The sequence below is a fragment of the Hyperolius riggenbachi genome, chromosome 1 (assembly GCF_040937935.1).
Source record: "Hyperolius riggenbachi isolate aHypRig1 chromosome 1, aHypRig1.pri, whole genome shotgun sequence".
Classification (NCBI taxonomy): Eukaryota; Metazoa; Chordata; class Amphibia; order Anura; family Hyperoliidae; genus Hyperolius; species Hyperolius riggenbachi.
In genome coordinates, this window is record NC_090646.1 from 508,220,824 (window position 1) to 508,236,512 (window position 15,689).

The 15,689-nt window shown below is 44.2% G+C and overlaps 1 protein-coding gene across 1 annotated transcript in view; it reads right to left on the bottom strand.

Moving 5' to 3' along the window:
- Nucleotides 1-5,981: 5,981 nt before the first annotated feature.
- GLT1D1 (glycosyltransferase 1 domain containing 1) overlaps nt 5,982-15,689 on the bottom strand; it is a 143,111-nt gene continuing 133,403 nt past the window's right edge. Inside the window, exon 12 of the mRNA XM_068271598.1 lies at nt 5,982-6,265. Coding sequence (XP_068127699.1) covers nt 6,113-6,265 — 153 coding nt within the window. The 3' untranslated portion in view covers nt 5,982-6,112. The remainder of the gene's footprint in view (nt 6,266-15,689) is intronic.

Consider the following 15,689-nt stretch of genomic DNA (forward strand, 5'->3'; position numbering starts at 1 on the left):
CCCATTGAAGTCTATTGCGGTTCGCGAACTTTAACGCGAACCGAACCTTCCGTGAAAGTTCGCGAACCCGGTTCGCGAACCTAAAATCGGAGGTTCGGCCCAACTCTACTCTGGACCTCCTCCACGCATCCAGACTGAGAACAAGGGCAGTCAGGTTCACGAATGACCGGCTCCATCCCGGCAGCCGCTTCTTCAACCGCATGCGCTCAGAATACCGTTACAGGGCTATTTCCACCAAAACCTCCAGGCACAGGAACTCCTTTTTCCCCCAAGCAGTGTGCCTTCTGAACTCAAATCTCACACACAGTATAACTAAATAGCACATCTGTGACCCAGGCCTAAATAAATATGTACTTATCCTGTGGATTACCGCAGGTAGTTTTTTGCTCTAACATACCTTAATTCTTCTGTACTGCACATGTTTTTTGCACTACCTCGTTTAATGTCTTTGTCTGCTCGTCATTGCATGCTTTGATGTACTATGCTCTATGCTGATGTGTACCACAAACAATTCCGAGTGTGGCAACTGCTGCACTTGGCGAAATAAAATCTGATTCTGATTCTGATCAAGGCCAACGTGCAAGTGAATACTCTGGCCTTAAATACCCAAGATGCAGAGCAAAAGCCCAGCCCCCAGAATTGACAGTACCTCCTGCAATAAGGTGTCAGCTGATGACATCACAGCTGACACCCCATCAGACACGCATCCTCAGCCTATAAAGGCAGCTCTGAGCTGCACGCGTCCTGCCTGAAACAACACGCCTAACCCACATCTACAGGGGAGCCGGGGATGCCACTGACCAAAGAGGAAGAAGAAGCTTCCTGCAGCTGCTCCACACTATCAGAACAGCAATCAGAAAGTGTATTTTTTATTTTATTTTTTTACCTAAAAAATGCATAGGAAATAAAGTAATTACTGAAAATAAGCATTGCCCACAAAAAGCTGAATATGTGTAAAAAAACAAGACACAAATCATTTAGGTGAGATACGCAGTAATAAAGTTATGGCCAAATAAATGGGAGGAGCACTGACAGGAGAAAATGGCTCGTGGTGGAAAGGAGAAAATAGCCTGTGGCGTGAAGAAGTTAAAGAACTTCATTAAAAAAAAGTGCTTATTTCTATAAACCAGCGCGGTCACAATACATAAAAGCCATTAGCCAAGTGATGCTGCATCCTTTCTCTAATACTCTAAGATTTTCTTGAGCATTTTGCTGCACCATGCCATCAGATCCTCATCTGAGACAATCTTGCTTCACCTGACATTTATAAGACACACAAAGCAATAGCTTCAGACTCTAAGACAACTTCTCACGAGAAAACTGATATGAGGCAAATGTCAATGTACCTCAAGTCATCTCTGTGGAAAACCATGTGGTGCATCTTGTTTACCAGTTCACATACTAGGGCTCTACCTGAACTAATAACCTTTCCCTAGATGGGAAAAACAGTAAGCACATTAAGCTTTGCTTGTTTCCTATGCAGTACTTTGGTAAGGTGCATTAAGTGCATTAGTGAAATTTTCTGGCTGCTAGTGGCATTACAACACAGTGTGGAGGCAATTGAGAGCTACTCAGCCACAAAGCAGTAGGGCACTTGAAATTACAGAACTATGTCAGTGCATATTGAGGCATATGTTGCATATTTATTTATTTATTAATTCATTCAAGTATTTATATAGCGCTGACATATTACGCAGCGCTGTACAGAGTTTATGGTCTTGTCACTAACTGTCCCTCAGAGGGGCTCACAATCTAGTCCCTACCATAGTCATATGTCTAATGTAGTGTATGTATCATAGTCTAGGGCCAATTTAGGGGAAGCCAATTAACTTATCTGTATGTTTTTGGGATGTGGGAGGAAACCGGAGTGCCCAGAGAAAACTCATGCAGACACGGGGAGAACATACAAACTCCTTGCAGATGTTGACCTGGCTGGGATTCGAACCGGGGACCCAGCGTTGCAAGGCAAGAGCGCTAACCACTATGCCACCGTGCTGCATAGAAGCTGTCTACTTACTGTATAGTCAATAACAGCATAGCTACAACCTTTGAATAGCCTTAAGATTAGCTCAAGAACAGTACACAAAAAGCTCCACGGAATGGGTTTACATTGTAGAGCAGCTGCATCCAAGCCTCATACCAACAAGTTTAATGTACAGTGTTGGATGAAGTAGTGTAAAGGATGTTGGATGTGGACTCTAGAACTGGAGACATGTTTATCATGTGAAGTGATTAATCCCGCTTCTCTCTCCGACAATACGCTTATTTATTTCTTGTATTTATAAAGAGCCAACATATTACGCAGCACTGGACATTAGTTAAGGTTACAGACAATACAGGAATACATGCCAACCAGATCACGCAGAACAGAACAGTATGAGTACAAAGTAATGCTTAATACGGGCATATGGTAATGGACGTGCATGAACAGGTAGGAGACATAAGGAGGAGGACCCTGCCCAAAGGCTTACAATCTAGAGGGAGAGGTGGGGACACCAAAGGTAGGGGACCAGAGTTCAGCTTCGGGTTTAGAGCATGAGTGGGGGTAGGCCAGAGTGAAAAGGTGAATTTTGAAGGCCTTCTTGAAGATATTGAAGGAAGGGGAAACCCTAATGGGGAAAGGTAGGGAGTTCCATAGTGTTGGAGCAGCTTTTGAGACGTCCTGGAGGCATTCATGGGATTGGTTGATGCGGGGGGCAGTCAGGCAAAGTTCATTGGAGGAGTGGAGTGAGCGACTAGGTGAGTACCTCTGGGTAAGATTGGAAATGTAGGTTGAACAGGTTTTGTGGACAGATTTGTAGGTCAGACACAGTATCTTGAATCTGATTCTGGACTGGATAGGAGGGATTCACAGAGGGGAGCCGCCGTGGTGAAGCGATGGGAGGAGTGGATAATTCTGGCTGCCGCATTCATGACTGACTGCAGCAGGGGCAATCGGGTCATAGGGAGACCATACAGAAGGGCGTTGCAGTAGTCAAGGCGGGAAATTATGAGGGCATGGATGAGGAGGTTTTGGATGTGGGGGGTGAAGGAGAGTGCGAAGTCCAGGGTGACACCAAGACGGCGGGCTTGAGAGATAGGGTGATTGGTTGTGTGTTTAACAGTGACATTCACCTTTGGGAGGGTCAGGGATGGCTAGGGGTGGAAAGATCATAAATTCCATTTTGTCCAGGTTTAGTTTCAGAAGCCTTGCGGACATCCAGGAGGAGATGGCTAAAAAGCAGGAGGAAACCTTGTCCATGGTAGTGGTGGATAGGTCAGGGGTGTGGCGATAGATCGGGGTGTCATCTGCATACAGATGACAGTTAAAACCCATGGAGGAGATAGTTTTGCCAATTGATAATATGTATAAGGCGAACAGTAAGGGGCCAAGGACCGAGCCTTGGGGGACTCCCACCGAGAGGTGGTTGGGGGTGGATGAGGACTCATTGAAGGAGGTCGTAAAGTTGCGGTTGGAGAGGTAGGATGAGAGCCAGGCCAGGGCGAGGTCCTAAATGCCCACGGACTGGAGGGACTGGAGGAGTAGGGGATGGTCCACTGTGTCAAAAGCTTTTGAAAGGTCAAGGAGGAGGAGAATGGAGTATTTGCCTTCAGCGTTAGCTAAGGTGAGGTCATTGACCACTTTGGGGAGAGCTGTTTTGGTTGAGTGGGCAGGTCGAAATCTAGATTGCAGTGGGTCTAGCAGGGAGTTGGCATTGAGGTACTGGGTCAGGCGTTTGTGAACCAGACGCTCAAGGAGTTTTGAGGCAAAGGGGAGGAGGAAGATAGGGTGGCAGTTGGAGGGTAGTGAGGGAGGGGTTTCTTGAGCAGGGGTAGTACAGTGGCCTGCTTGAAGTTTGAGGGGAAGGTGCCTGTGAATAGGGAGAGGTTAAACAGGGCAGTGAGGACGGAGTAAGTCAGAAGGGACGGGGTCAAGGGGGGAGGTAGTTTTAATGAAAGTCTGCAGTAGGTGGTTGTGTATGGAGAATGGCAGGAGAATGGTATTTGCCTGACTGCATTGTGCCAAGTAATCAGTTTAGTGGAGGGATGATTATAGTATGGGGTTTGTTTTTCAGGGGTTGATCTTGGTATCTCAGTTCCAGAGAAAGAAACTCTGAATGCTTCAGAATACCAAGACATTTTGGGTAATTTCATATTTACAACTGGGAGCAGCTTAGGGATCCCCCCTTCCTGTTCTGACATCACTGCCTACCAGTGCACAAAGCAAGATCCACAAAGACATGGATGAGAGAGTTTAGTAAGAAAGAACTTGATTAGCCTACACAAAGCCTTTATTTCAACCTAACAGAACACCTTTGGGATGAATTACAGTGATGCCTGTGAGCCAGACCTTTTTGGCGAACATCAGTGCCTGACTTAAAAAGTGCTCAAAAAATCCCAAAACTCCCAAACTTTATGGAAAGTCTTCTGAGCGGTATGGACGAGCTCAGCATGGCCCAGGGAGATTTAGAAAAAAACAAAAACTTTTTGTACATCATGTAGCTAGCACTTGGTTAGCTACATGTGTTGCCCGATTGCAGCCGCTGCCCCCGATCGCCGGCATTATATGTACCCCCCGCCGAAGCCCGCGCTGGCACAGCCTCTTCGATCACCACCAGGCGTTGCTATGGCGAGCATTGGGACTGCGCATGACATTGATGACGTCATGTCCGATCATTGCCATAGTGACGACTGAAGCTGAAAGAAGAAGTTACGGCTCTCGCGGGATCCCGGAGCGGGAAATATTGCCAGCGGCGATCGAGGGCGGGACACAGCACCAAGGCGATCGGGGGACACATGTAGCTAGCCTAGTGCTAGCTACATGATTTAAAACAAGTTTTTTTTAAAAAAAAGGACTCCCGCAGACGAAAGTCTGCAACAATTGAAAGCCAGGGAGGTTAAACAATACCAGTTACCTGGCAGCCCTGTTGATCTATTTGGCTAAAGTGGTGTTTGAACACCACCAGAAACAAGCAGGCAGCCAGGGCTGGTTCTTTCATGATGCAAGGTCTAACATTTGCATCAGGCGCAGAGATTTTAGGGGCAGCATTTTTGTACTGTGTGTACCTTCCTGAGGAGGAATGGAGTGGCTGAGGGTGAGCAGTTTGATTGTCAAAGACTCACAGCCAGCCAGTGTGCTATTGTGGTGAGCTGCAGCATGTCATGTGAAAACATTAAATGAAGCAGAGTAAATTGTTGGGTGCTGTGCGATCATTCCAAATCTGGGTGGGGGCGTATTCTCACAAGTTTGCCTCAGGCAGCAAAAAGTCTAGAACTGGCCCTGCATGCAACTAATCTTGTCATATACGCCTGATCTACTGCATGCTTGTTCAGGATCTGCAGGCAGAGGATCAGTAGGATAGCCAGGCAACTGGTATCGTTTAAAAGGAAAAATATTGTAGCTTTCATATTGCTCTTGTTACAGTTGTCCTTTAAAGTGTACCAGAGCTTAAGGAAATAAAAAGTGTTATACATACCTGGGGCTTCCTCCATCCCCATAAGCTTGGATCATTCCCATGCCGCCGTCCTCCACTATCTGCAGCTTTGGTATCGGGTCATGTCACTTCAGCAAGTTGGGGCCAGTCTACGTAGGAGAAGTGCGCCCTTTACGTATCTCTCCAGCAGGTGCTGGAGAGATACACAAAGAGCCCACTTCTCTTACGTCAGACTGGCCGTGATTGACAGAAGTGACGGGACCCGATACCGAAGCTGCAGACAGTGGAGGACAGTGGCGAGGGAGCTATCCAAGCTTATGGGGCTGGAGGAACCCCCAGGTATGTATAAAACTTTTTATTTCCTTGAGTTCTGGTTTCCTTTAAAGCGGTTGGGTGGGCCAACTCCATATCAAAGAAACTGTGGATTAAGAATGGGACATTACAGTTCATGTGGGTAAAGGCAGGCATCCCAATACTCTTGGTAATATAGTGTAATCAGTGTAATTTATTAAAATGATTACAGAAAAACATACGATAAAAAATAAATAAGACTTTAATATATGCATCTTAAAAAGTTTAACATGACAAATAATTACAGTTTAAAATATTGTACTTAAATACAAAAAGATGAAAAGAAACTATATGACATATAACATTGTGAGCCCAGCACCAATAAAACATTTCCATGTTCTTACAAATCAAAGTCCATTTAATTTTTTTACAAGATTTTGATAAATTTCCCTTTCGAGTTTCCATGAATGGTTGGTGTGGATATATTGCTTTGCGTTATAAATAATTTTCCTTTTAAGAGCTGGTTCCCTCATTAGTCTTATGGACAACTGGACAAATTCCTAAAACACAAAACAGAAAATGAGTTAGAAAAAGAAGTCAAAACATACTGAAAGTCTGAACAAATAATCGCATGACATACAGTATTAAAAGGGCATACAAAACTTGAGACCTGTATTATTACAGTATAATCTAATTATATTAAACTCTGCTATAGTAAACATCCGGATATAGTAAACTAAATATCCAGGTCCCGGCCAAACACTTTTATAAGTATTTGGGAGCAGCCCCGTTTCTTGCCCCGTGCGGAGCGTGCCGCCGCCCGGGGCGCTGTTGGGAGGGGGGCGCTATAATGGAGGGGGGAGCCGGAGCCACGGGGAGGGCAGCCCGACCTCTCCCTCCCTCTCCTCTCCCGGGCGCCCTCCGTGCTCCCCCCTCAGATGCAGAGTTCGTGAGCAGCAGGGAAGCGCTGTTTACAACTCACCGGCTGCCTGGCTCCAAGCGCTGCTCTCTCGCCGCTGGTCTCCTCTCTCTCTCTGTATACGTACTGATACACGCTGCTTCCTGTAGCCGGAAGCAGCGTGTATCAGTATGTACACAGAGAGAGGAGACCAGCGGCGAGAGAGCAGCGCTTGGAGCCAGGCAGCCGGTGAGTTGTAAACAGCGCTTCCCTGCTGCTCACGGACTCTGCATCTGAGGGGAGAGCACGGAGGGCGCCCGGGAGAGGAGAGGGAGGGAGAGGTCGGGCTGCCCTCCCTGCGGCTCCCCCCTCCATTATTGGGGGCATCTACCTATCTAACCTATTCTGGGGACACCTACCTAATCTAACCTACGCTGGGGGGCAGCTGCTAATCTAACCTACGCTGGGGGGCACCTACCTATCTAACCTACACTGGGGGGCACCTACCTAATCTAACCTACACTGGGGGGCAGCTACCTATCTAACCTATACTGGGGGCAGCTACCTAATCTAACCTACGCTGGGGGGCAGCTACCTATCTAACCTATACTGGGGGCAGCTACCTAATCTAACCTACGCTGGGGGGCAGCTACCTATCTAACCTACACTGGGGGGCACCTACCTAATCTAACCTACGCTGGGGGGCAGCTACCTATCTAACCTACACTGGGGGGCAGCTACCTATCTAACCTACACTGGGGGGCAGCTACCTAATATAACCAACACTGGGGGGGGGGGGGGCAGCTACCTATCTAACCTACACTGGGGGGCAGCTACCTAATCTAACCTATACTGGGGGGCAGCTACCTATCTAACCTATACTGGGGGGCACCTACCTAACCTATACTGGGGGGCACCTACCTAACCTATACTGGGGGGGGGCAGCTACCTTATCTAACCTATACTGGGGGGCAGCTACCTAATCTAACCTATTCTGGGGGGCTCCTGTCTAATCTAGCCTATACTAGGGGGCACCTACCTAATCTAACCTATACTGAGAGGCACCTACCTATCTAACCTAGGGGGGGGGCGCGATTTTTACACCCTCGCCCTGGGTGCATTTTAGCCTAGAAACTGCACTGTTTTGGAGTAACGCCTTGTATAGTAAACGCTAAATAGAAATTATATTATAGTATACCTGTTTTTCGGCCACTGTGGTATCCTATATCTTGCTATTGGAGCCGTGGTCGGTGGGTAGGTTAGCAGTCACTTTTAGCCTACTCACTATCTGCACACTACTCTGGGACTGTGTGGATTACCTTAACCACTTTGCACCCAAACCTCGTTTCCCACTTAGGCTAATTTCACACCAGGACGTTGTGTTAGAGGGGGCGTTAAGGTCGCATAACGTCCCCCTAACGGAACGCCTGGTGGTGCTGGATCTGGACGTCAGAGTGAGCCGCGTTGTGCAGCTCACTCTGGCGTCAGTGATGCCGTGATGCGCACTCTTGTGCGCATGCGGCATCACGTGGTCCCGCCGGCCAATCGCCGCACAGAGTGGCCGCTCCAGGAAGTAAACACTGCACGTCACAACGTGCAGTGCATATTAATTAGCCATGTGCCTGGCCGCTCTCCGCTCCTCCACAAGATTACTGAACATGTGCAAGCAGTCTAACGCGGCTCAGCCGCGTCTAAAGTACTGCATGCAGTACGTTGTCTTGTGACGCAGCGTTACAATGTAACGCAACGTGGGCACTGTGAACAGCCCCATTGATTTTTCATTACTGTGCGGTGGGCTGCGTTACAGGCTGCTCTAACGTGCGCCTGTAACGTCCCACTGTGAAACCAGCCTTATGGACCAGAGCAATTTTGACAGTTTAGCTATGTCCTAATTTAATCGGAAATAACTTCATCCCTACTTATGACACAAATGAAATATATATTGGTTTTTTTTTAAGACAAACTAGGCTTTCATTGTATGCCATTTTTTCCCCTCGAACAATTTTGTGTTATATGAAATTTAATGGGAAAACAAGGAACAAAATAAAAAAAAAACACATTATTTCTCAGTTTTACCAATTCCAGTTAAAAAGTGCTACTGTAGATAAAAAACACATTTTGTTTGGCTATTCTTACCGCTTATCACAAAACTTAGATTATGTTCCTGTCACAATTTATGGTGAAGATATTTGATTCTGAAATAATGCTACAGAGTGTATTTTTCACTATGAACTGAGAAAATAAAAGTATTTTTAATGGTAAAAAGCAATCCCATTAGCTCAGGAAAACATATATTCCTGGTCACCAATTAATGCTGCATCAGATAGTGCCAAAAATGTGCATAGGAGCAAGCCCAATCCTGCACAGCACTGCATCTGCTACAAGATGTATATCTACTGACCTCGTGGCTTAGATGAAGTCACAGAGGACGTATATATACTGTAGTGGTGGATGAAGTAGTCTAAAGCACCAGCCAGTGAGACGTAAGCTTCCTGTGTAAGCTGGTGCCTGATTACTGAGGGAATTGCCTGTCATCTTTGACTTGATTGTGCATGGCTGCAACACTACAGTATCATCCAGGCTACACAGAAATGTGAATAGGAGAGCACAATATAAGTATTGTACCCACATTGACTGGTGCAAGCTGTTGCACAATTTTTGCATGCAAATCCCTGCATATTGAGAACTGTGCATTTTGATCTAGCTTAAACATTGTCTGTGCTCGCTTGTTGAAGCATTAAAAAATAAATAAATAAAATACTCCCAATAATTGACTGAATTAAGATGCAAGAGAGGAGAGAACCGAGAGCCCAATATGGTGTAGTAGGTATTGACAATTGGTAAATATTAAAGAGTAGAATAATACTCACAAACCAGGGTTACCTCCAGGTAACCACTGTAAAAGCAGGTGAGGAGTTTGACCTGTCCCCACTCAGGATTAAAAAGTCGCTCTCTGTAGATGAGGAAAAAAGGGGTATCCCCCTCCACCAAGGGTGGATGTAAAGTACAATATAGGCTGAACAGAGGCGCCAATAGAATAAAAACAGTAATTAAAAAGTTAAAAGTTCGCTAAGGAGGCTAGGGTGGCTCCGCCCCCTCCAAGCAGACACAGAAAACTGTGTAATGTAAGCAAAATAAATTTATTGGTACACTCCAGGGTAAAGATATACAACGCGTTTCGCGGGTATGAGCCCGCTTCCTCAGGCAGTAGAAGTAGGAGTACACTATTGGGGGGAAAAACAAACACAAAGGCACGTATTGGTGTGTGGTAAGACAAAAATGCTCACATGATCGTTAATCTGCTTGTTCTTAAATATGCGTTAATTGTTACAGAGGGTTATGGGGGAGTGTTGAGGTGGTTAACATGCTGCGGGGGATTTTAGGGTTTTGGTGTGCAATTGGATGGACCCGGGGTGTGGGGAAGGTATGGGGAAATTTTTTTCCTAAGTTCATTTTTTTCCCCATACCTTCCCCACACCCCGGGTCCATCCAATTGCACACCAAAACCCTAAAATCCCCCGCAGCATGTTAACCACCTCAACACTCCCCCATAACCCTCTGTAACAATTAACGCATATTTAAGAACAAGCAGATTAACGATCATGTGAGCATTTTTGTCTTACCACACACCAATACGTGCCTTTGTGTTTGTTTTTCCCCCCAATAGTGTACTCCTACTTCTACTGCCTGAGGAAGCGGGCTCATACCCGCGAAACGCGTTGTATATCTTTACCCTGGAGTGTACCAATAAATTTATTTTGCTTACATTACACAGTTTTCTGTGTCTGCTTGGAGGGGGCGGAGCCACCCTAGCCTCCTTAGCGAACTTTTAACTTTTTAATTACTGTTTTTATTCTATTGGCGCCTCTGTTCAGCCTATATTGAATTAAGATGCAGTACAATAGTATACTTTATGTGCTTGAGTATGACAATTTCTGATATGGTAAACTACTTTGCCCGGTCCCTTGGAGTTTTCTATAAAGGGTTTCTACTGTAGAATGCTTTTATAAAGAATACCACATTTTCCACAACCCTTTACAGAGTATATCGAAAACAAGTCACATCACTCCTTCATTGGGGTTCACAGTCTAGTGCCCCTACCACAGTCTTTAGGTAACTGTTCAAGAAGAATCCAGTTAACCTAACAGTATATTTTGGGATATGAGTAGAAACTGGTATGTCTGGAGAAAACCCATTAAAACAGAAGGAGAATATACAAACCACAAGCATAATGTGCCAGTCAGAATCCAAACTTGGGACTCTAGTAAGTGTATCTAGCTAACCACCAAAATCTCATAAAAAGGAAGACCCACCATAAGATAATGAATCATTAGAAGAGTGCTAGCTGAGTCTTCATGAGCATGGTGCAAGGTGTACCTCACAAACCGCTCAGAATCTGTTCTTAGCTACATATGCTACATATGGAGTGTTGAGCTATCCACTGGCTTCTTTATGTTTTGGGCCATAGTTCTGAATTTTTGCAAGAAGTGGCCGGTGCACTCTTTTTTCTCACTTTTCCAGGAAGATGTGGATACTTTGATAAAGGCTTCAATGTAAAAAAATAATAAAAAATAAAAGTAGGGTTTAATCAAGGATGACACTAGAGCACAATGATGAATGCTTCAATGGTGCCACTAAAGGATGCTGAGATAAAGCACATCAACATTTCAAGTTCTTACAGGGTCTCTTTTTTAAGCAATTTTGCCGTTTCATGCTCTGATCAAGATACCCTGTGGAATTCTGACATTGTTTGTCTTAGCTTGCTCAACATTAAAGCTTGATACTTTGTTGAACCACAACAATGGGAGCAAAATCAATAAAGCGTTATGTCTGCATTATGGAGCAGGTGAAATTTAGGGGTGTTTAAAATAATGCATTGAAAGGACCTTTCAATGCATTATTTTAAACACCCCTAAATTTCACCTGCTCCATAATGCAGACATAACGCTTTATTGATTTTGAGATACCTCTGCTTTCATAAAAACGTTGTTCAAGGCAGATCTGACAGAATGGTTTACAGTCCCCGAGGAAACGGTAAGGCTCCCCTGTCATATTCCCAACCAGCTGCATCATTATCACAGGATATATGAAAGGAATGTCTGTATTGTTGCTATAAGTATTAGTTCATGGAAGGACAGAATTATTTTATTGTTAGAAGAATAAATGACCAAATTCACCTTTTTCCATGATTCTACTAAATGCAATATGTTCCACTGCTGTTGTTTATAGGTCCATATATAAAACGAATAACATGTTCTTCTAAATGCAAGATTTCTCTATTAGTGCCAATTACAGTATAAAATGTAGATGCTGCCTTGCAATGTTTACTCCTCTTTAAAGTGTTTGTTGCTAAAGAGGCATAACAAGCAGTTTTAGCTGTTGCTATGCCGGGGAATGTAGGGCTGCTGCTAACAGTCTGCAAACAATGGTGATAACAAGGACACTGCAGTCTGTATCAACAAAGTACATTACTTTTACATTTCAGTCATTTTTTTCTCAAGGGAGCAGAGTAATAACATCAACATTAAGAGAAACACTCTTTGAACAATAGTTTTGACATCACAAAGAGGTGACTAAGTTAGGCATACACACAAAGATTCATCTCTATGATTTAAAGGAATACTATCAAAGTTTTTTTTTTTTTTTTCTAAACACCTTTAATGGGCAGAAGGGATTTCCTGGTGACATATAGTGGTAGTAGAAGGGAAAAAAACAAACAAACAAAAATCCTTCCCCTTATCAGGCCTTCTGGAGAGAAGAAGGTGTGGACAATGCCGAAACACGTAGTTAAGTCAGATGGCTCTGTGCACCCTGCAACTGCTGGTGAGACGTCTCCCCCACACTCTCCATCAGACTTCGAGCCCTGGCCAGGCTTCAGGCAGTTCGGGAGGACTCACTGGCGGCCACCTTGATGAGCGCCTTATACACAAACACATTGTAAGTGTACATTTTGTTGTTTCTTATACATCTATAAAGTTAATGCACTATTGGAGTGCTCCCCTCTTGTATTTTTTCTATAGTTACTGGTGCCATCCAGTATCGGGAGCTGCTCCATATATAGTACACCCAGCATTAAAGGGCCATAGTCACCTGTCACTTAGCGCAAGTTTATACATAACTTTCTTCTGGAGAGCTAGGGTGACTGGGCGGATATAAAAATGTGTAATGCTCTCTCAATCCCTCTGCACACTGTCCTGCTTGGATAAACAATGCACGTTATGCCGACAGGAGAGTCATGTGGTGCCGGCAGATTTCAGTCAGTCTGATTCGATGATCTGCCCGCCCATAAGACACTGGGTCAGATTTATCAAAGCATTACCAACAGCTTTCTCTTCTTAAACTGTTCTAACCAACAGAGGAAGTGTTCTCCATGATAATAAGAAACTGCTCAAATCCTATGTAGTAGTGGCAGTTAAGCGTGGATTTTTAGAGCAGAACTACAGTTAAGAAAAGTGCAAATCCATCCCTAAACTGTCACAGAATAAGTTCTTAATAGTAGTTCTACAGATAGTGCAGCAGTGCAGGCTAGACCTGATTTGTGAACGGCTCCCCCCCCCCCCCCCCCCCCTGCTGCAAGGTGTCCTAAGAAGCTGTTCTATGCTTAATCCTTCCAGTGCTGGGCATTGATGCGATACAGCAGATGCATTGGTTACTTTAGCAACAGCAATCTCCCTCACACACTGCACTTCCTGAGAGACTTTCCTAACTCCTCCTATTCCTAAGTTTAAGAAGGAATTTGCACTATTTAGTGATTTCTTAGGATGTCTGAAACAATTCTGCACGTATTTCTAAAAACCTATTCATATTTTGTCTCAGACGCTCTTGATAAATGTCTCCCACTATCCTGTCAACATAACATGTGGTGTTTATCCAATCAGGACAGTGTACAGAGGAAATGAGAGAGCGTTACACATTCTTATAGCTGATCGCAGCCCGTCAGTCACCTCCCCTCAACATGCTAGCTCTCCAGAAGGCCTGGTAAGGGGAAGGATGTTTTTTTTCTCCTTTAACTACCATTATATGTCATCAGGAAGTCCTTTCTGCCTATTAAAGTTTAGAAAAAAAAAAAAAAAACCTTTGATAGTGTTCATTTAATAATTTCTTGGAAAAAATGCTGACAGAACCCCCTATTTTAATATGAAAACATAGGACTGCTCTTGTTTTAACCATTCATTTAATACCCGCTAGATTGTTCTTACGGTGGCCATGTTCTATTCTCAAAGGTAGTCACTCTACCCTTTATAGCAAAAGGGTCATACTATCCCAGGAAAAAACAACAACACATATATAAGTAGATAAATACTTGTTCTACTTTCTTAACATGTATTGTACTATCCACATTTTTATTCCAGTGAGTTTTGTATAGTAAATACAGGAAAACTATTCCAGACGTTTTCCATCTCTACTGCCTCTGACTGAAGTCAATTCTGACGTCATTTCCTCCTTAGGGCTGGTGCACACCAAGAGCATTTCAGAGCGTTTTTAAAAACTTGGCTAATGTATTTCAATGGGATGGTGCACACCAGAGCGATTTGTTTTTTTCCAAAAACGCAAACTCGGGTCCTGCAGCATTTTGCTGATTTCTGAGGTGATTCAGCCTCAATGTTAAGTACAGGAAAGTGGATAATTGCTCTGAAAAACGCTAGATCAGAGCGATTTTTCAAGCGTTTTTATTACAGAAGCTGTTCAGTTACAGCTGTACTGTAACAATACATAAAAACCGCAACACCAACATGCTCCAAAAACCACTAGGCATGTTTAGAAAATTGCTCAAAACATGCCTAGAGAAGTCAGAAAAACCTCTCCAAAAACCGATAGCGTAGGCGGATCAGCTAGCGTTTTTTGGTGTGCACTGGCCCTCACTCTTTTTTCCCCATCTGCCTGAAATTGTGTATGCATTGCCCGCCCTCCTCCCTGAGTCTTCAGACACTCCCACTGAGCTCTGTACTATGGTGTTTTTGCATAGATCGGATTTCAGCAGCTGCTGCATAGTGGTGAGGCGAGTCATCTTCTGTTTTGCTTCTCAGCCTCCTGACACATCTGAGTCACACAATCTTCCTCTAAACTGCATTCAGCCAGTCAGCGAGGAGCAGGAATGTGGGAGGGGAAGAAGGGGAGGAAACAAGGCTTTCCGTATGGAGGTCAATGTACGAGAAATGAGTCAGGGTGTGTACACTTCCTGCAGAATAGATGTTTTATTAACGTCCTATTTGGACTAAAGGTGCACAAATAGGATGTTTATAAAAGTCTATTTTGTAGGAAGTGGTTATCGTTCAATCACCAAAGGTTTCCCCAAGTTCATTCCCTCATAATTCATATAGTCTACCTTTCATCTTGTAGTTATATATATTTGTATGCATTCAGAGTTGAATTATTCTTTAATTTGGCATCGATTTATGGAGTTCTTTCATAAATGAAAAGGTGAACACCTTATGCCCAATCTGACTAACCTCTGTCTTCATTTTTCTGATCTTGCTGTATTATTACATTTCCACCAAGTCAGTAATTGTATCAGTTTACCTCTTGCCACACATTCATTTGTGTACTAGATAAAAAAAAAAAGGCTTTATGTTGTAATTTACTTCATTCTCTCTCACAAGGTAATTGAGTTTGGAATTTCAGCCAAAAAGATCTCCACTGGACTTTCATCCTAATATAAATGATACAAAGTCCATAGCTTTGTGGACAGGCAATAGAAAGCAGCAATAATGCAGCCTCAGGAACAAGGAACAACCTCCGGCAGGGGAGGCATACACCAGTGTACAGTAGCTCTTTCTTGCGTACTGACAAAAAGAACACGTTGCCATTTCATATACTCTTTTCTCAAGCACTTCCCTTTTTATCCCAGAAGCGTCACTTGGCCTATTACTGTTATGCCCTCCTCTACCAACCAATCACATCTCTGTGGGCAAAGACTGACCATACAGAATTAATGGGGAACTGCTTAACTGAAGTTCCTGAGTCACTTGCCACATTATAGGGGAGGGTTTTTTCTCCTATAAAGTATCAAGCGTCCACAAGCCTCAGGGATCAATCTTTGTAGAAAGCGGGGAGCCCCAGTGGGTAGAGGGGTCCATCAAGCCCCT